This window comes from Erythrolamprus reginae, chromosome 4 (genome assembly GCF_031021105.1).
Source record: "Erythrolamprus reginae isolate rEryReg1 chromosome 4, rEryReg1.hap1, whole genome shotgun sequence".
Lineage (NCBI taxonomy): Eukaryota > Metazoa > Chordata > Lepidosauria > Squamata > Dipsadidae > Erythrolamprus > Erythrolamprus reginae.
In genome coordinates this window covers 87,626,792-87,649,140 of record NC_091953.1, presented here as the reverse complement: position 1 = coordinate 87,649,140, position 22,349 = coordinate 87,626,792, and the positions used below count along the sequence as shown (strand labels likewise).

At 42.7% G+C, this 22,349-nt stretch overlaps 1 protein-coding gene across 9 annotated transcripts in view; it reads right to left on the bottom strand.

Annotated features, from left to right (window-relative positions):
* The window catches only part of PNPLA4 (patatin like phospholipase domain containing 4), a 39,261-nt gene extending 25,356 nt beyond the window's left edge, over positions 1–13,905 (bottom strand). For 2 of the 9 annotated variants that reach the window (XM_070750836.1, XM_070750840.1), the window contains exons 1-3: positions 13,609–13,688; positions 10,360–10,550; positions 7,605–7,728 (exon numbers count right to left, since the gene is read on the bottom strand). In XM_070750836.1, coding sequence (XP_070606937.1) covers positions 7,605–7,728; positions 10,360–10,512 — 277 coding nt within the window. In that variant the 5' untranslated portion in view covers positions 10,513–10,550; positions 13,609–13,688. Of the gene's footprint in view, positions 1–1,958; positions 2,018–7,604; positions 7,729–10,359; positions 10,551–13,608; positions 13,689–13,872 lie in introns of those variants that run through there. The other 7 variants (XM_070750838.1, XM_070750842.1, XM_070750839.1 and 4 more) reach the window with 6 other exon arrangements.
* Between the last annotated feature and the right edge of the window lie 8,444 nt (positions 13,906–22,349).

Sequence of the window (22,349 nt, the reverse complement as noted above, 5' to 3'; positions counted from 1 at the left end):
GGTTTGGACTTCCCATTCCTCCAAGTCACTTTGCCGTTCCTCTCCTGGCTAAACCGTGAGTTTATGGCTGGGGGGGGAAAGTAGGACCTTCCTAACCCCCCCCCCCCAGCCAAAAGGAGCGGCGAAGTGACGTGCAGGAATGGAAAGCTGAAACCGGGCGGTTTGGACTTCCCATTCCTCCAAGTCACTTTGCCGCTCCTCTCCTGGCTAAACCAAAGGAGCCTCCTGATTCTCCCCGCCCTTCTGTCCCGCTCATTGCCCATGTCTGGCAGAAGCTGCTGCCCGAGAGCTCTTGGCCGGCGGGATTCAAAGTGCTGCAAAGTGCTTGGGTGGGGGGTGTCCCGACAGCCCCCCCACCCCAGTTCTTCGCCTCCCGCTGGGCAAGAGCACTCGGGTGGCAGCTTCTGCTGGATACAGGCGATGGGTGGGACAGAGGGCTGGGGTTAAGCCTCCTTCGGCAGCTGGGGAACTGCCCGGCTTTGCCGTTTGGGCTGCAGCGGGTGCTGTGGTGGGGACCTTTGGGTTTCTGGCTGGGGGGGAAGGTGAAGGGGTGGGGTGGCCGGACCTCCTGCTTCCTCCCCCAGCCAAAAACCCAAATGTCTCCACTGTAGCAGCTGCTGCAAGAGGCTTCCCCGCTGCTCGCCCATGGCTGGCAGAAGATCTCTCTTGCCCGGCTTCCCCGCGAGGCAGCAGGTCAGCATCCTGGGCGGGCGAGCGGCGCGGAAGCCGGCAGCTGTGCTCCGCCCTGGCTGGGTGGGTGGGAGCAGGAGGACCTTCCTGACTCCCTCCCCCCAGCACTTCGCCCAAGACAACAGGCAGGGCAAAGCAGCGTGGGGCAAAGGGTGGCTCAAACCGCCGCCGGCTTCAGCTTCCCATTGTTCCATGCCACTTCCCCTGCCTGTCATAGTGCGGCTTCCCAGCGACCTCCCGAACCCGAACTTTTGCCGAACGGCGTTCGGGAGGACGCTGGGAAGCCCCGCTGCCCGGCTGTCACCTTTTAAAACAGCCGGGGGGGGGGCTTCCCAGGAGCCGCCGAACGCCGAACGCGGAAGTTCGGGTTTGGCGTTCAGCTTCGGGAGGCTCCTGGAAAGCTGCCCGGCTGTTTTAAAAGGTCACAGCCAGGCTCGGGGGCTTCCCAGCAACCTCCCGGACCCCAAACTTTTGCTGAACTTCCGGGTTCGGGGTGGTGCTGGGAAGCCCCCCAGCCCAGCGGTCACCTTTTAAAACAGCCGGGCGGCTTCCCAGGAGCCTCCAAACGCTGAACCCGGAAGTTCGGGTTTGGCGTTCGTAACTCGAAAAAAGTTCGTAAGAAGAGGCAAATTTTTTCTGAACCCCGGGTTCGTATCACGAGTTGTTCGTAAGACGAGGGGTTCGTATCTTGAGGTACCACTGTATTAACAAAGATAATAATCAACTTGCATCTCACCTGAACTTAGCATTCAAGTTTAATATATTATTATATTTTATATCATGATGTAAAGGGGACAGATTACATGAAACTCAATAAAACATAAAGATGGGTAGTACCTAAGAAAAAAGGACACTAAATGTAAGGCTGCACGGAAAACATTACATAGGATGAAGATCATAATGGTTAAAGTGATGAACCTCCTAGTAGCAAAGTTCAGCAACAAAACTGACATTAAGAAAAAGTAAAAGATCAATGCCTGAATTAAGGACTATGGAAAACATTAACTATATGGACTAATATCGCCTGAGCTGAATGAAAACTATTGATTCCTTGAAGCCATGATCAGCAAACATAACCTCATAGGTTTGGGACATGTTACTTTTTTCTACTGACTACACAACTCAAGTGGACAGTCTAAATTCAGATTAGAAATAAGACGTGTAGACATCTTTTTTTCATTTGTCCCAGTGCAAAGAAAATGAAACTAAGCTGCATTTAATGTTACTATTTTGTTTATTTTTTATATTGACTATCTATAGGCTCTTACCCAAAAGAAATGCCATCTGACAGCCCAATTCACCTCACAGGGTTGTTTGTTGAAAAGAAGGAGGGGGGGAGGGGGAGGGGGAAGGGGGAGGGAGGAAGAGGAGGAGAAGGAGAAGAAGTTGTTGAGGTTTAGCACACATTTTAGTCTTTGCCATTTCTATTTGCACCAGTTATAATTCATGTAATGTTATTGTATTTTAAAACATGCTAGTAATTACAGATCTAACTGCTTTATTGCTGTGCTTTCTGGTTCAAATATCAGAATAAAGATTTGATTTGTTTTGATTTGCAGGTCTGGATCCAGTTTATATCCAGTTTATAGTCAGCAAAGCTGACTATAGCAGAAAAACAGAATTTAGAAATGTGCATAATTAAATTAATCCCCAATAAAATTATTTTTGGGCTATATTTTTCACACTGTTCTGTCATGTTTCCATGCATGTATTATTTAAGATGGCAAAGTATTGAATATTTTTTTCTTTCTATAGTAGGACATGGGACCACTAAGATTGTGCAATAAGTATCTCTTTTCAGGCCCATGTTTTCAAGGTAGACTAATTATTTTTAATTCCTGAAGCAAAAAATCCTCTATGTGCTTCACATGTCCATATTAATAAATACACGTACAATAACTTAGCTAAAACCTGCCCTCTTTCTTGACAGCCAATTAAAGTTATTAGCTATCAGATATGTTTAGTAGAAGACCTACCGATGTAGTCAAAAATAGTATTCATGCTTTCCCAAATAATCCCAATTTGTTTTTCTTTCTCTTGTCCATGTTCGCTAATGCCATAAACAATACCACAAAGAGACATAGTGCAGACTTTTATCCAAATAGGCTGAGTGACTGAGTATGAGATTAAAGACATGATACAGCATCCATTGGGCCCAATAGAGAAAAAGCTCAAATTCACAGACATTCCACCATCTCTTAATGTGGTGCTGAACCTATGGCACGCATGCTACAGGTGGCACATGAAGCCATATTGGAGGGCATGCAAGACTTCGACCTGTGTTAGCTCCAGCATGCATGTGCATGCTGGCCAGCTGATTTTCAGTCTTGGGAAAGGCCGTTTCACATTCCGGACGTTTCAGGGAAGTTCTCCTGAAGCCCCAGAGGCAAAGAAATTCTCCAATGGACAAACTAGAAGATTGGAAAAATGCACTTCTGGTTTGCCGTTGGGCTGTTTGTTTTCCTCTGGAGGTTTCAGTAAAGCTTTCTGAAGCACTGTAGTGCAAAAAAACAGCACAATAGTAAACCGGAAGTACATTTTTCCGAACTTCAGGTGAGGTGGAAGCCAGGGAAAGTGAAGCTTTGGGAACGGCTTGCCCAGCTGCTGCCACAACCACGGGAGAAGGCAAAAGGGCATGGGCTGGCAAGTGGGGGGGAGGGTGAAGGGATAATAGCTGGTGAAGGGGTAATATCAGCAGGTGGACTGAGGAAGGGATGAAGGGCTTAGATCTCCAGTGTGCTTCCCTGCCTCCCTGCATGCATCAGTCCACCCGCACAAATCCTCCGCCAGCTCTCCCTGCTTCTCTCTCGGCTAAAGAGATGTTTTGTACCCGATCTAGCTCTCAGGCTGCTTCCCGCTACCGTGATGAAGTGTAACTCTTGCTTTTGGAGCTGGTCTGGAAAGAAAAAAAGGGCTTTGCCTGCTTACTCTGGTGGCGGGAAAGTGGAGGGAGCAGCCTCCCACTTGTAGTCGGGGTTTCCAGGAACCACAGCCACACTCCTCAGCAAAACTTTGAGCCAATCCAGCACCCGAGCCACACGCTTTAAGATTCTTAGCTGCAATGGGCAGCAACAAAGCTACATTCTTCCTCCCCGTGCAGCGACCCAGCAACAGAAACAGGAAAAGGGGGTGGTGAGAAACAACGGGGATGCTAAGGTGCACATGGGTTGGAGCTGAGGGGGACAGTTTGAAATTCCCACTTCAGTCTCTTGATGCAGCATGTGGCTTTGTCCTGGAGGGAAGTTCACCGGTGGCTTGCTTGCACTGTCCCTGGGAATCTAGCAAAATCTGAGCAAGACGTGCCAATCTGACTCTTTAATATGGCGGTGGGGGGGGCATAAAGGGACAGGCAGCTGCAGGAGCTGCCTTCTGAGCAGCTCCACTGTGAAGTGGGGTGGGGGAGAGAAAATACTGGCTTCTCTCTGCTGCAGCATTCAATGTGGCTGCTTCTCTTTTCCTTCTCGGCCTCATATACACAGAGAGCAAACATGAGAAGGAGGAGAGAAGCAGTCAGGTTAAATGTTTACAGCAGAGAGAATCAGCCAGCAACTGCTAGAAGACTTTGCCAAACTTTTCTGCCAGGCAAGAGGAACACCAAACAGAAGCACCGGATCGAACGAACACTGGGAGAGTGACTAACAAGGGGCAAAGAACGCCTGGGGGAATTTGAGAGAGTTCAAATCTGCAACCCTTCATTCTTGTGACCACAACTGGAAGCAGATTTTAAAAAGGAGGACAATGATATTATCATTGCCCCACCCCTCAGAGAGAAGACTCGGTCCCCCCCCCTCCCAAGAGTTGCAAGTTGGTGCCGCTGCTGCTGCTTGTCTCCCAAAATGCTGGCAGCCAAGCACTGAGCTAGATGCAGCTTCTCCCCAGCCCACTAGGCACAAAGTCCTTCCTTCCTTCCTTCCAACTCCTTAAATTAGATTTCAGGGATTGGGGTAGGATGTCTGGATTCTGTGCTACTTGCGCCTATTGCAGAGTAGAACTCTGTGTGTGTGTGTGTGTGCATTTTTTTTTGCATCCTACCCACTCAAATGAATCTCAGTGCTAAAACAACATTTTTTTCACTTTCAGAAAGCCCTGTGAGCATGCATGGAGGGCAGTGCAGGAGGGGGTGTGCAGGAGGGGGGAGGGAAGGGGTGTGGGCACGTGCATGCATGCTAGCACATCCACACACACACCTTTTGGCACGCAAACTGAAAAATGTTTGCCATCACTGTCTTAATCGAAGTTCTCTTCTTGTTGCACATGCTGCAACAAACTAAAATCAGCTGCCATTGGCACCCAGTCCACAACACGGCCAACCTTGGCGGCATATTAATACAGTGATCCCCCGCTCGTTGCGAGGGTTCCGTTCCAGGACCCCCGCAACGAGCGGGTTTTCGCGAAGTAGCGCTGCGGAAGTAAAAACACCATCTGCGCATGTGCAGATGGTGTTTTTACTTCCGCAGCGCTAGCGAGGAGCCGAAGATTGGGGGCGGCGCGGGTGTTTTAAAACGTCGCCGCCGACATGGGGGGCTCGCTAGCACCCCCCCTAACCCGGGTTGGGGGTTCGGGGGTGTGCTAGCAAGCCCCCCGTGTCGGCGGCGACGTTTTAAAACACCCGCGCGGCTTTCCAATGAGTCCTGAAGACAAACGTCAAACTTCCGCGTTTGTCTTCGGGACTCATTGGAAAGCGGTGCGGGTGTTTTAAAACGTCCCCGCCGACATGGGGGGCTCGCTAGCACCCCCCCAAACCCGGGTTGGGGGTTCGGGGGGGTGCTAGCGAGCCCCCCATGTCGGCGGGGACGTTTTAAAACACCCGCGCGCCTTCCCAACTGAGCCCTCAAGCCAAGCGCAGAAGTTCGCCCTGGCGCAGGCAACACTCGCTGCCATCTTCCGGGCCAGCCAGGCTCAGCGGATCAAGCCCGGCTCCTCTCGGCCCAGCATCCCGGGCCAAGCGGCTGCCTTCCGTCACTGAGCCTGGCTCGCCCGGAAGATCGTAGCGCGCGTTGGCTGCAGCGGCGGCGACATTGCTGCCGGCTTGGCTTCCCTCGCCGCTGCAGCCAACGCGCGCTACGGTCTTCCGGGCGAGCCAGGCTCAGTGACGGAAGGCAGCCGCTTGGCCCGGGATGCTGGGCCGAGAGGAGCCGGGCTTGAAGATCGCAGCGCGCGTTGGCTGCAGTGGCGAGGGCTTGCGATGGAGGGTGGAGGAAGCGGCCATGGGAGGGCGAGCTGCCTCAGGGAGGAGGATCGGGCGGGACCAGGTGGGGGCTGGAATTTCTCCGCTGGGAAGAAGCGGCGATGGATCATCCGTCTACCTCTGTCGGCTGCTCCGGGCCAGGGCGAAGGGCGGGCGAGCGGCGAAGGGCAGGCGAGCGGGTGCTGGGGAGGGCTTCTCGCCCTCCCGCCAGCAAGAGGGGGAGCGAACGGCGTGGGCGGGCGAAGGGCGGGCGAGCGGCAGCGAGGAGTTTGCGTGGGCGGTGGGGAAACTCCTCGCTGATGCCAGCAAGAGGGGGAAGACCCAGGGAAGCCGCCCAGCAGCTGATCTGCCGGGCGCCATCTACGCATGCGTGCCCATAGGAAAAAAAAAGGCACGCATGCGCAGATGGTGTTTTGACTTCCGGGTTGAAAAATCGCAAATTACCCTGTTCGCAATGGTCGGGAACGCAATAACCGGGGGATCACTGTATATCCATCCCATTTCATTTATTTATTAAAAATATGTTTATACATCAAATACAATATGTTCTTTATCCAATTGATATAGTACAAATTTAAAAATTATACTCTATCTACTACATAGTAAAAAATATTGAAGGGTACCAATGCTTTTGCCTTCATTTTTATCATGGCTCCCTCTAAGACAAAACCATGCAAATAATTCAGAGCTTAAATTAGATGTGGATCATCCAAACCAATAGTATGGCTCAGTGATGAAAAAAATACCAATATAATCTTAGGCTTGGAAATAACATACTATTGTCAGGTAAATAAAATGTGCACAGGTAAACTCTCAAATCCTGAACACTTGAGAGGGGATGTATTCACTACTTTCAAAAGATCTACGAATGACATTATCATATCTAGATTCCATATTAATACTGAGAAACAAATGCATCTAGATAAAAGCTGGGAATTGGGAAAGGGCCCAGAAATTTAGGACCTACCTTTTTTTTAGGCAGTTTTAGCTGAATATATTTGGTTGACAGGAAAACTTTACCTCCCCCTTTAAAAGAGGGTTGGAGAGATCGGTGTTTGTCTGCTTGATTCTTGTAAGCTTTCGCTGCTTCTGCCAGTACCTTACTGAACTACTAAAGACTGGGTCTTGCTGTATTGCTCACTCATCCCCTTCTTTTATTCTGGTGCGATAATAAGCCTCTCTCAAAGGCTGGGCACCATAATAGATGCCATTATATTTTCTTTCCTTTTTAAATACATGATAAAGCTATTCTGTGCTTATTTCATGTCATCTAGAGAAGATGTTGTTCTAAATATTATATTTTAAAGAACCAGACGTTAAATGAAAATTGGGTAGATCTCTTCTATAAGGCGTACAATCAACTTTCATTAGACGCCAAGATTAGAATCAATAAATGTATTTGCAGGTGTGTGTATCTGTGTGTGTGCATGTGTCTAGGTACAAGGATTTAAGCTTTATTTTTACCTTCCACTACAGTTGTTTATTAGGAGTACTCTACGCATTTAATAATTCATTATTTAATGAATCATACCCTATAAACATTTTTCTTTCAAAAGTTGATTTTCCAGTCCAATGGAGCATTAACATATAACCAATTTCAGCATTCCTAAGAGATTGCCTAAAACCCCAATTTTAAGAGTGCCTGACAAGAAAATTCAAATGAGATAAACATTGTCTATAAGATGCTACTTTAAAAAAAAATAGTAGGAAAAAGGGTGCTTAATACCTTCCATCTCAAGATGTCTTCCACCATCTAATGACTTGGATGATTTCTTATTTACTTTATTTTCTTCCATTACATTGAGATTAGTTTTCATATCCATTATGGACCATGTATTATTAGAGGATACCTATGCATGTCACAAGAAAGTTAATACCAAAAAATAAAATTAAAAAGTAGTCATATATTTTTATCAGTAGAAAATAATCACTAATTTCCAAAAATAAGAGTACAGATTTTGTTTATATTATATTTTTTTCTGAATGATCAGGCGATTACCCACTGCTATCATTAGAAACAAGAATTGCAAAGTCTTGGAAAACTTACACTATCTTATAAAGATAGTAAAGCCTGTCATCAAAATTAATTTTGGGGGGGGCTGATGCGATGTCCAGGGGCATTACCGCGGAGGCAGACCTCCCTCTCGGCTGCATTAAGGCAACTTGCATAAAAAGACCTCCCTCTCGACTGCATTACCTCCCTCTCGGCTGCATTAAGGCAGCTTGCATAAAAAGACAAACGGAAGTCTCTTTCCTCCTGTCATGCTTCCGTTCGTCGGGCTCCCTGGCTTTGCGGGGCGGGTGCAGCAAAGCGAGGCGCTGGCTGTGCCCTTCCTTGCATAGCTAGGCTCTTGGGAGGGAGCTGTGTATTTAATTAAATTCCCTTCTTAATGTTCCTTCAAAAAGTACACCACCAATTTTATTTCTAACTAATTAACCATTATGCCAAACTGCTTCCTTCTTTCTTTATATATTTTTTCTGTAAACCAAGAAAACCTTGTATAGCCAATCAGATGTTAACAAAAGAAAATTAAAAACAAAACATAAACATATACGAATTTCAGACCTCTTCCCCCCTCTAAATAGTACATCTACCTAATCCCAAATTTAAAAATTATCTAACCATCTAACATTTAGCCAATTAATACTTATCTACATTTCTTACTTAATTATTAATTTTAAATTTCAATTTCAGAAAAGAAAAAAGGGAAAACATTGTAAATATTCTCTATTTTCAATCAATTAAAAATCAATAATATAATTAATCTCCCCAACAATTCTAAATTCAATTCCATTTATGCATTAATCCAAATCAGTATCACCTACTACATATCTTATTATAATCAATACTTCTAACTTTATTAAAACAGATCAGCAATATCTAAATAGAAAAAATTATTACAGTTTAAAAAAGAGCAAACAAAACAATACTCCAAGCTTAATTATTGTTATTTATTATTTATTAGATTTGTATGCCGCCCCTCTCCGTAGACTCTGAACCTTTCTCAAACTCCGATTTCGTTAATATAAGCAGAACTTTGAACCGAACCCTTTTCTTTTTTATTTTTTGTATCCCCTTTTAATCCCCTTTTCCATTTTATTCTTTCTATTCTTCCTTGTTAGAAAAATAAATGGGTTATTGGATCAAACTTTATTTAATTTATTTATTTATTGGATTTGTATGCCGCCCCTCTCCGTAGACTCGGGGCGGCTAACAACAGTGGCAAAAACAACATGCGACAATCCAATACTAAAACAGCTAAAAACCCTTATTTTAAAAACCAATCATACATACAAACATACCATACAAAAATTGTAGAAGCTTAGGGGGAAAGAACCCATGCCTGATGACAGAGGTGGGTTTTAAGGAGCTTACGAAAGGCAAGAAGGGTGGGGGCTATTCTAATCTCTGGGGAGAGTTGGTTCCAGAGGGCCAGGGCCGCCACAGAGAAGGCTCTTCCCCTGGGTCCCGCCAAACGACACTGTTTAGTTGACGGGACCTGGAGAAGGCCCACTCTGTGGGACCTAACTGGTCGCTGGGATTCATGCGGCAGAAGGCAACGTAGTTATGATGGTGGCCATGTCTTTTGGGATCTTCTGACAAGCAGCTGCAGGGATTCACTTAATGACTGCGGCAAGAAAGGTAGTAAAGTGAGGCAGAACTCACTTAATAACCGTCTTACTCAGGAGATAGAAACGTTGGCCTCCATTGGGGTCAGAACAGAAGTCGAGGATTATCTGTCTCACCAGTGCACTCTTTTAGAAGCAGATCAGGACTCCATTTTGAAGCTCCACAGAAAAACTCAACTAACCATTGTAGTCCTCGACTTACAACAGTTAATTTACTGACCGTTCAAAGCCGCAACGGCCCTGAAAAAAGTGACATGCCCCTTTTTCACACTTAGGACATTCGCAGCAGCCCGATGATCGTGTGATCAAAACTTTGCTGCCATTTCATATTTATGACCATTGCTGTGTGTCCTGAGGTCACGTGACCCCCTTTTGTTTCCAATCTATCTATGCCCAGGCATGAAAATGTGCCATTCAGACATTATACTTTTCTGCCCACACCGGAAATTAATTAGAGGGAACACTGCTTACAGGTACTTGGAAATGGAAAAAAAGAAAGCTTAAAGTGGAAATATTTCAAAATTATCAGACTAGTTTGTGCTTTTTGATGGGATTTCAAAGAATATTCTTATAATTCATTTTCTGGAGAAGTAGGTTTCGCATGAATGATAATTTATATAAATTAATAAAAATGTAATTTTACCCTTCTTACAGGGCTCCTTGCATACTATGTATACAAAAATTAAATGCATGCATTCCTTAGGCCACATTTTAGAGGATAAAAGTTTCTCCAAAAGCCCTTCACACCATAATAAATTTAACACATTTAGAATTGGTACAATATTTGAGAAACAAATAATTAAAGTTTTCCATTCTTTCGCACGAAGATAAAGGTAAGAATTAATACTTACACTGCATGTGGATAAAAGATTAAAAGCTTGTAAAACATAACACTGGTCAGATTTGTCAAAACTTTTGGTTCTACATAGAGAATTGTGCAGTCCATCTTGCTTCAACTGCAGCCTCTGTCTTAGGGATCTATATATTATCTTGGTAGTCCACATGCCTTTAAATGAGTCCAGATTATAGAATATGAATCTTGCTGCCCGCCAGGAAAAAAGAATGAGGCACTTAAAGGATTATTAATAATTATTAATAATTCAGGAACAATACAAACATGACATTCTTGATTTTTTTCTGATAACACGAAACAATTTAAATTTACCTGGTCAGATTAACAAAATATCTGCAAGCAAACAACCAAACTCAGAGAACACCAGCAATGGATTGCTTCCGGTTCTGTGAATTGGTAGCGGTGGTAGCGGAAAGCTCCACCCACCCTCCCTGGATGCTTCTGTGCATGCACAGAAGTGTTGTGCCTGGCACAAACAGGGACCAACGGGTTTTACAACCCACTACTGGAAAACACCAAGGATTTCACCACTTAAAACAATGGTTATCAAGATGTCATAATAAACTAATTGGGTAATTAATTATAGTAAACTAGATACAACAAAAATGAATTCTGTAGAAAATATGAAATGCAGCATATATATATTAAGGTTTCCAAGATCCAAGTTTCAAGCCTCCTTAGTATCATTCAAGGATGACCTGTTTTAAAAATAACCTTATTATGTTTAAGATTCAACCCCATGGCTTAAACACAAGTTGCATATACCTGGAAACAATATTTTAAAATTTTATAAAAAATCAAGCCCAGAATATCATAAGCTTAATGCAATAGATATACATGCCAATATTAGGATTTTAAATAAAAATAGGCTTTATAGGAATTTTATCATTTCTCAAAACATGAGAGAATTTTGTTATGCATACGCATATCATACAAATTGCAGGATCTACCATCTACCATTGCAGGCATTTATATTATTAATTTCACTATTAAGTTTTTCTTCCAGAACAATTTTATTAACTGATTTTGGCAGAACAGAAATGCTTTAAAAAAAAAAAAAACTTTCCTTAGTGAAAGGTGAGAACAGCAAAGGGTTATTGCAATTCTTTATTCAGAAACTAAATCAAAGAGGGGAAATCCAATTACTAGCTCATAAACTTCCTCATGGCTAAGAATCATGAATATTAAGAAACACATAAAGTATATTTGAAACCTTATCTTTGAAGTAAACCTCACAGAATTTAACAGACATTACTCTCAAAGATGCATGAAAAGAAACATTAAGGAATCTAATCTAGTAAGGCTATTTTCACGTCCTTAACACTGCAACTCAGTTCTATGAACTACAGGTCATATGTTTTAAAAATCAGAATTATTGCTAGTACAACAGATCTTAAAAAGGTTGGTAATGCCTATTTATACTTTTGATATCCAGTGCCTATGTTTAATGTTATATTAAGCTTTCATAACTTTAGGCTGCCTTTTCTTCCAGTCAACTCCTTTATCTGTTTATTAAGCAAAACATTAAAATGAGATAATCCATTATCAATCAGATTCCTGCTTCTTGAAGTTTAAAAACCCTGCTTGTTATAATTTTTTTAAAAACCACAAGACTTTTCAAAACATATTTGCTGTTGTACCAACATGCAACATGTTAGGAAAATGTGCCTATTATTTATTCATTCTTGATTTCTATTGGCTTAGTCTTCTAATTATCCAAGTTTTATTTAAAATTTGTGTATTGCTGTTTTGCTATGTAGCTATGAATAAAACTAAACTATTTGCAAAAAATTGACACTGCTTTGATTCAACTTATCTGGCTTAGGGAAGTGGCAATATAACCACATTTCACTTCTAAATAGGAGCCAGTTTGCAAGTGTGCAGATTTCTTATTTTTGACTAAAATATAATCCAATACATATTTTAAATAAATGGCACATGTAACTCATGTTGTTTGATTACTGGTGTCTCCAGTTTGCCACTGTTCAAGCTTTCAGTTGGAATAATCAGATAAAGCACCAATTTTTCTTCTCTGTCTGTTTTGGCTTTCCCTTATTTGTTCAACAGAAAAAATGGAGTAGTAAAGAATTTGAGGCCAAGATGCCTCAATTTGAAACAGAAGCAGCCATTAGTGTCACTCACAATTGGTTATTAAGGCATTACTAACAAGGACAAAGACTGAACCAGCAGTCCAGAGATTTAAGGCATTATAATTTATCACTTTTTCAGCTAAACCACCCAGCGCTTTTGTGCAAGACTAATAAATCTAATAAGCTTGGTCAAGTAACTGAATTTAAATCATCCCTACCATATTGATCGGGCCTGCTATAAAACTGGCAAACTGCGGGCTGAACAACTTATTTGGCAGTAATCTTCAATGGGGCTTCCCAGTTTCCCAGCTGGATTCAAAAGGTGAATTTTACTCTGCTCGAATACTGCAGAATCAATGCCTGAAAGGTCATTGTCTCCGAATTTTAAGATTCTATTTATGTTGTTGCTACAGCTTTTCATACACTTTAACCAAAGCTTCCAGCCTATTAAAGCCATTATGAGGGAGGAGAAATGGGAAAAGATTCAGCTGTATCTCAGCAACTTTTCCCTTTTATAAACCATTAATTCACCTTTGTTCTTTTTATAAGAGTACTAATCCTCTTTTGACAAGTCCACTCCACCAAATGAATTGCATTCAGCGGAATTATTTTATGATAACAGTGCTGGCCTTTAAAGTGACACAAAACTCGACTGTTTCCTGCTGCAAAAACATAAAGAATTGGTTTCTCTCTATATATAGAACTAGCACAACCTAGCAATTTAAAGGCCAGAACTCACAGGGGCAGAGTCCTCCTTGCGTACTACTGACAGCTAGCACTGCTGGCCAAATGACTAACACCAGAGGGCCCTGAACGTCTGAACGAATCATAAAAGGCTGGGTTGAAGCAATATTCAGAAGCCAAAACGCTCGTCTCTGCAAACACAGCCTGATTATTAATGGCGACGTTAATCTCCAAGCGAGACCCGAGCAACAGGTCAAATCTCCAAACGAGTCCCGACCCACTTATCGACTGACTAAAGTGGTTATAAAATATCTATTTTAAGCATCGTATTTTATTCCGAGAAATTCATTCGGAGCTGAAAGGGAGTGAAAATGGTTCGCTAGCCAAGGCTAAGAAAAAAGGCTTGAATCCGCATTTTTCAATTTCAGCTCTTGGCGGGGTGCAAGGCAAAGAAAAGAGCCTCCGTAATATACCTCCGCTTACTCTTCCCTTCCGCCTCTTCGCCTCTTTTCTTCCTCCAAAGAAAGCCGCGTCTGGCTTTTCGTGCCCTCCGTTTACCTTAATGCGGGCGGCTGATTCCACACAGGTAGTGCGTCTTTCTTAAAGAGACAGATCCCGCACGAAAGGAAAAGTTTGTTTCTATTACCCTCTCGCTGCACCTTTGCAAGCGGGTTTCCTACATTAATTACAATATTAAGTTAATTGGCTCTTTTTATCAGCTCTGTAGAGATTCTCACCTTTTCTCAAGAGTGAAATAGCTGCATGAGCTGCCGCGATTGGGTGGAAAGGGAAAATTTGAAGCAGGAGGAAGATGCAGCAGGCTATCAATAGAAGACGTATTAGGCTTGCTTGCTCGGCATTGTAAAAATGCGGACAACCTCTAGTCGCCAACAAAGTGAAGACTCGTACGAAACTACAGGTTGCTAAATCGTCCAACGCAGATCTGGTCGGTCTGAACATTTAATATTTATTGATGACATTGTTATTATGTAAGGAGTGAGAAGCTGTAATAACTAGTTTGTTTACATTAGAATTTATAAAAAAAGGTATAAATGAAAATTTACATGTCCCCATGAAGAGTCCAAAAAATAAAAATGGGAAGTGGCTTTCATTCAGAGATACAATTCTCTTCGCCTGCTTATTAAAAAAAAGGCAAATGTAAAATAGAAAATCCTATATCTGAGCGGTGAAACATAAACATCTAATAAATGTATTCATCTGGTGGTGGATCATAACTGTAAGTGACCATCTATGTTCACCTTTTTCAAAATGTTTTGACTCCTTAATCTATAAGATCCTGAGAGTGGCTGAAGCCCAAAGAGAGAGTTTTACAAAAGCTTAATAAATTTTCAAGGCCTTTATTTTTCAAATGGAGAAAACAGTAGTACAGTATTCAGGAAATAAAAGACACTGGCGCTTTTCAGTCTTTTGAAACCACAAGATAGCATTAAATTCCCAAGAGAAGTAGAGATGAAGTCAGCTTAGCTATTAATTCTTATAATTCACAAAAGAAAGTTTGTACTGATACATCCAGCCCCTGAAAATGAGACTTGTGGAACTATTTAAATAACTCAATTATTGTGTATTGTAAACACATGAGAATGCTTTACATATACAATGAGTAGATACAGTAAAATCATGTGGATATAGCAGTAAAAAGAAAATAAGACTGCTAATGTATATTGTAAACTGATTTTTTTTTTTGGACTGCCATTCCTTTGTGTGTGTGTGTGTGTGTGTGTGTGTGTGTGTGTATAAGCCATTACTATTGCTTTCCTATTCCAAGCAGTGATTAATACATCTTTGAAGCATGGTAGTAAATTCAATTTGGATCCTTGCTGCATTCACACAAATATTTTTACAATATTTTTCACAGGCTGCTGAAATTGTCTTACAAATGATTTGCCCTGAATCCAGATAATAATTTGTTTTATTTCATCAAACTAATTAACAAAGTAGAGGTGTGGTGTGGTTGACTGGAGGAGCATATCTAACTAGAATGAATGACTCATATAACAAAGGAGAAGGTAGAAAAGGAAGAAAAAGGACATGAAATTTAACTCAAACAAAATGGCATTCAAAAATTAAATGTATTTTTTTCTTCTTCTTTACCTGTTTTGCCACTAAAACAAGTTAAAGAAAAGCAGAGAATGCCTTCCACAATTATTTCAAATGATTGAAATGATAAATGGTAATTATCAGCAGTGGCCAAAAGAGACACCTATTTTTTCTGTATACAATGTGCATGTGACACCCCTGTGCATGCGCTCGCAACCTCTTGTGCTTCCCCAGCCCCCATGCATCACCATGTGACCTCACCCCATTTTGGTCTCAGCAGTCCTCCCTGCAGCCTCCTGGGACCAAAAACAGGCCGTGAAGGGAAGGCGCCAGACCCTCTACCCCTTTTCGGGTCTTCCAGGTCTCCCTTCAGCCTTCTGGGACCAAAAATGGGCTGCAGGGGGCATGGCACACCCGCCTGTGTGCCCCTGATGCATGCTCATGTGACCCCCATCAACCCCACACACATGTGCATATGTCTTCTATATGCGCCCCACCCTCCATGCGTGTATGGCGAATACCCCAAAATTAGCTGGTTGGCGGAGGCACAAGTGCATGCACAGTGGAGCTAAGCTGAGTAACAACTCACATACCCACAGAGAGACTTCACAGATATATAGTATGTATGTATGTATGTATGTATGTATGTATATAGTATATATGTGTGTGTGTGTATATATGTACTGTCTGTCAGTCTGTCTGTATGTATGTATGTATATAGTATATATGTGTGTGTGTGTATATATGTACTGTCTGTCAGTCTGTCTGTCTGTATGTATGTATGTATGCATGTATGTATGCATGTATGTATGTATGTATGTATGTATACTCGACAGAAAAACATATAGAGAGAGGGGGGAGTAGAATTGGCAGCTGAATCGGACAGTGAGGAGGCTGGGGAGGAACATGGGTCTGGAGAAGGCTCTGTGTCGGAGGCAGAGATGGGGCCAGGGCCATCTTGGAATTCTGTGCTGATTCTGGAGTCTCCAGAGATGGACATCAGCAAAGCAGAGGAACAGGAGCAGCCTGTGGCAGACTTCTGTTGGGCTAATTAAAACTGTTTGAAACTCATAACGTTGAAATAAAATAGCCGTTGAAATAAAAACAGGTTTTTGGGGACTACGTTTCTGATTTATGCTTCCACAGGAAATCTAGGTCAGAAAAATATAAACATAAATATAAATAGATTTTCATGGATATAGGTATGTAGGTTTTGGCATATTTGGGTCTTTTCCCGTGTAAGATTGATAGAATCCTGGCAACATTTCGACGAAGTCCCACTCATCATCTTCAGGCTGGTGCTTTTGGCTTTGTGCTCAGGCGAACAAAGAGTGGTCTGAGCTGCCGTCCGTCTATAAATACTGATGGCTGGGTGTGGAGTGCTGGCTCAGCTGCTGCAAGTGACTTGGCTGGCTGTGTTGAAACATCCTGATTACTTGGTGATGCAGTTGATGTATGTAGATTAGTTGATGTATGCAGATTAGGAATGACATCCTGAGTAATTGTTGCAGTTGATGCCTGCAGATTAGTCAGCTGTTTTGTAATGTATATCTGTGGCGTAACATCCCGGGATTTGGGTTGGCTCTGAGTTTGTGGTCTGGCTATATGTTTATGGCATGTGTCAGTTTGCTTTATGTGTGTGTCGGAGGGGGTGCAGCAGATGGAGGCACTGCCATGGTTTGTCTTCTGGATTGTGGTTGTATTTTGTCTCTGGGGTGGGTATGGGTTTGGGTCTGGTGAGGGTGATGGTTTCCTGTATTATTCTTGGCCTGGTGTCAGTTTTCATGGCTGGGATTCCTTTGTTGATTAGGGCTAGTTTCCAGATGTCTGGTAGGTGGGAGGTATCATCACTTTTATTCATGTTGTGGGGGGTTTCTCCATAATTATTCTTTTGTTGGAGTGTTCGGTTTTGGAAATTAATTTAGTTCTTTCAAAATCAATTTCATGTCCTGTTATTTTGAGGTTTTGGAAAAGGGATAAAGTTTTTTCTTCTTTTCTCACTGCGTTCTTGTGTTCTGCGATGTGTGTATTTATTCTATTAGTTTGTGGGTGCGCATGTGCGGGAACAAAAATATTGAAAGTCACTGAAATCTCGCTCATGCATGTGTCCTCACATCAGATTTGGTTTCTGGTGCATGTGCAGAAGCCGAATCTCACGCTGAGGCACGCGTGCCCACCATATGCAGCCGCTTCCACATCGGTCACCATGAGCATTCCGGTAGCACCGGCAAAAAGGGAACCCCATCTAGTCCCCTCATCCCAGAAGCAACAACCTCACACTCTCCCCTGCTAGCTCCCTTCTTCACATGGGATCATCCAGCAGCAGAGATGTAAAGGGAGAAGGAAGCTACCTCTCTGACTACAATGCTGAGCAATCCTGTGTGAAGAAGGGGGCTAGGAGAGAAATTTCTGTTTCTAGGACAAGGGGGATCTAGGACACATTTGGGTCTGCCTCAACCTGGCTTCTCTTCCTCTTGCAGCCAGTTTTTTTTTAGGCCGTTTTCAGGCTTTTGGGGGAGGGGCATTTTCAGGCTGATTTTTGAGGCTTGCTGGAGCTGTGGGAAAGAGAGGTGGGGATAGAGATAGATGAGGGGGATATGTAGTCAAAATAACATTCTACTGGGAACCAAGGACACTCTCACCAGCACTTAGGGGGGCATGGATGGAAAGCATCCAGTATGGAGAAAGAGACCTGATTGGGGCACATTATGGTTGAATGTAATGTGGGGGGAAACGTTGGATTTTGAACTGGATGGGGAAAGTCCAGAGGACTTCAGATTTATGCTTTCACCAGCTGTACCAATATGACATGTCTAATAAATCTATTCTTTGAGGAACCCTGGCTTGGAGTCATAATTTCCTATGGAACATTACTTGGAACCCTGACAGTTATATTAACTGAAATTTGCAAATCAGTCCTTCCAAGGTAACACAACTAGATGAACAAATTCTGCTTTTATTGTAAGGTTACATTAACAGAATCCAAGAGTTTAATAAAATCAAACAATAAACAATTATTTCACTGTCTCCTCTGTAAATTTAAATTTAATTGTTATTTTTAATAGCAGTTTAGTTGCCTATTTCTTTTAGTTTAGTTTAGTTTAGTTTAATCAGATTTGTATGCCGCCCCTCTCCGCAGACTCGGGGCGGCTCACAGCAACAGCAAAACAAGACAAATCCAATATTAAATTAATTTTAAGAACACCACAAATTAAAAACCAATCATACACACTAGCATACCATACACAAATTTTATAAGCCTAGGGGGAAGGAACATGTCAATTCCCCCATGCCTGACGACAGAGGTGGGTTTTAAGGAGCTTACGAAAGGCTAGGAGGGTGGGGGCAACTCTGATATCTGGGGGGAGTTGATTCCAAAGGGTCGGGGCCGCCACAGAGAAGGCTCTTCCCCTGGGTCCCGCCAAACGACATTGTTTAGTTGACGGGACCCGGAGAAGGCCAACTCTGTGGGACCTAACTGGTCACTGGGATTCGTGCGGCAGAAGGCGGTCCCGGAGATATTCTGGTCCGGTGCCATGAAGGGCTTTATAGGTCATAACCAACACTTTGAATTGTGACCGGAAACTGATCGGCAACCAATGCAGACTGCGGAGTGTTGGTGTGACATGGGCAAATTTAGGAAAGCCCATGATAGCTCTCGCAGCTGCATTCTGCACGATCTGAAGTTTCCGAACACTTTTCAAAGGTAGCCCCATGTAGAGAGCGTTACAGTAGTCGAGCCTCGAGGTGATGAGGGCATGAGTGACTGTGAGCAGTGACTCCCGGTCCAAATAGTGCCGCAACTGGTGCACCAGACGAACCTGGGCAAACGCCCCCCTCGCCACAGCTGAAAGATGTTTCTCTAATGTGAGCTGTGGATCGAGGAGGACGCCCAAGTTGCGAACCTTCTCTGAGGGGGCCAGTGATTCTCCCCCCAGGGTAATGGACGGACAGATGGAGTTGTCCTTGGGAGGTAAGATCCACAGCCACTCCGTCTTGTCTGGGTTGAGTTTGAGCTTGTTGACACTCATCCAGGCCCTAACATCCTCCAGGCACCGGCCCATCACTTCCACTGCTTCGTTGGCTGGACATGGGGTGGAGATGTATAACTGGGTATCATCGGCGTATTGATGATACCTCACCCCATGCCCTTGGATGATCTCACCCAGCGGTTTCATGTAGATATTAAATAGTAGGGGGGAGAGGACCGACCCCTGAGGCACCCCACAAGGGAGTAACCTAGAGGTCGACCTCTGACCCCCCACTAACACCGACTGCGACCGGCTAGAGAGGCAGGAAGAGAACCACTGAAGGACAGTGCCTCCCACTCCCAACCCCTCCAGCCGGTGCAGAAGGATACCATGGTCGATGGTATCGAAAGCCGCTGAGAGGTCAAGAAGCACCAGGACAGAGGATAAACCCCTGTCCCGGGCCCACCAGAGATCATCCATCAGCACGACCAAAGCAGTTTCCGTGCTGTAGCCGGGCCTGAATCCTGACTGCTGAGGACCTAGATAATCGGCTTCTTCCAAGGACCGCTGGAGCTGGAGCGCCACCACCTTCTCAACAACCTTCCCCATAAAGGGAAGGTTGGAGACTGGTCGATAGTTGTTGAGAATGGCTGGATCCAGGGAAGGCTTCTTGAGGAGGGGGCGCACAAGTGCCTCCTTGTAGGGATCCGGGAAGGACCCCCTCCCCAAAGAAGCGTTGACAATCTCCTGGACCCAGCTCCGTGTCACCTCCCTGCTGGCCGAAACCAGCCAGGAGGGACACGGATCCAGTAAACAGGTGGCGGAACTCACAGCTCCAATGGCCTTGTCCACTTCATCAGGTGTCACCAGATCAAACTCTTCCCAGACAGGTGGACAAGTACGTGCCCCAGTCACCTCAACTGACTCGTTGTCAGTCGACTCTGTATTCCAATTGGAGTCGAGGTCCGCTCGGATCCGAGCATAATGCAAACACTAATTAATGTGGATTTGCTGTATCCCACATTAAAGAGAGCAGTGAAACCAACATGAAAAAAATTATACAATCCTGCATACCATCTGTTTAATAACTATTTAAGATTCAACAAGAATACATTTATATTTCATTTGAAACTTGTTTGCAACTTATATATAAATGAAGCAGTTAGCTTTACCTAAAACTATCACAAATGAAAACAAGCAAAGCTTGTGATAGGCAAAATAGCAGATATGTTTTTATTTAATCCCGAATGCTGATAAAGCAGCACTAAGAATCTCATAAAGTCTTCATTTCACAGTGTAACAGCAATTGATTTAAAATTGTATTTTCTAAATATAGTGCCTTATTATTAGTTAGACTAATATTTACATAACAACCCCAGTGAGGATTATTGTCTAATTAATACAACTAGAATACATCTGAAGAAGACTGATACAGAAATTTTGTTTGTGACATAAAGCTGGTACTCAAGAAAATCAAAAACAGTTGTGAGAGAAAAAAAATAAGTGAGGCTTTTATCAGTGAAGGACATCAGCACCTTAATTGAACCTAGCAGGATATTTAAATGTTGAGTCCAAGTAAATATAACTAAAATCTCACCTATCCATAAGAAGCATGTCGGGTGGTCAGCTTTTACTTATCTTTCTTTATTTTTTAAAAAAATTAACTTCCTCTTAACATGCATATTTTAAAGTTAAGTTTAAATCACTCATAGTTACCCTCATAAAATAATTTTTCATTCTTGTATACATCCTTTTTAAGACTCTAAACTTTTCTTTAAACTAATACATGTTTTTTAGGATTACTTTAATTAAGAGGGTTCAAAGTGTATTAATAAATATACAAATATTTCCTCTATTTGAAAGTGTTCTAGACAAAAAAGGGAGAATGAAATCCTACCAGTATGTTCTAACTAACATAATAGACTGAGAACTGTCATCTGAATGTAGGCCTCTCCCTAATTGGTGAAACTGACCTTGTTATTGTATTCTTAAATTTGTCTTAATACAATATAAAAGGAATATTACATTTTATGGAAACCAACTATACCCTTTCGTAGGCATATTCTACAGAACTGTCAGGTATGTTATATGTTAATATTTTATCTATGGATAGACCCAGTAATTGCCATTGGGTACAATGCACAAATTTCTTTTACCAGCCTCTGTTTTCCCACTTGAAATAACTGTAACATAATGAAATTATAATGCTGAGGTCCTACAAAACATAAATAGTAGCAAGTGTTATATTTAGTTATTGTTTATATTATAAATAAAAGTAATATGGGGTATTATAAATAAACAATTATATTACATTATATTACATTACATTACATTAATTATATTCAGTAGTGAGTTCCTACCGTGCAACTCTGCAGTTCTGGTGCATGAGTGCGTTCGAGCAAAATTTTGCTTCTTGCACCAGTGCAGGTAGCAAAATCTCGCATGGGGATGCATGTGTGCACATGTTTCAGTGAGGTTTGTTGCTTCTGTGCACGCTAAATAACAACTTCCATAAAAAGGGTGTTGTTATTTAGCTTTTAATTAAAATTGTAGTGAAGCTCATCCTTACTAGGGATGATGGGAGATGAAAGCCCACCTTACTGGAAGTCAGTCGATTAAGAAAACTAAAATATAATATATTGCTCAAAAAAATAAATGGAACACTCAAATAACACATCCTAGATCTGAATGAATGAAATATTCTCATTGAATACTTTGTTCTGTACAAAGTTGAATGTGCACAACAGCATGTGAAATTGATTGTCAATCAGTGTTGCTTTCTAAGTGGACGGTTTGATTTCACAGAAGTTTGATTTACTTGGAGTTATATTGTGTTGTTTAAGTGTTCCCTTTATTTTTTTGAGCAGTGTATAATTTAATTTTTTTAAAAAAATGTATTGGCCCTCTAACTCCTATCAGACTCTGGATGGCATATAGCAAGTAAAAAAATAAATAAAACAATTTAAACCTCTTGTAATAAAAAACATTCATCACTTCTAGGCTGGAGCTGAATGTTAATGCTCAACAACCCCAGGCCTGCCAGCAGAGCCAGGTTTTTAGGGCTTTATGGAAGGCCAAGGGGGGCAGGGAGATACGAATCTCCAGGGGAGAGAGGGGAGGGGCAGGGAGATACGAATCTCCAGGGGAGGTTTCAGAGAGCCAGATCTACCACAGAGAAGACCTTT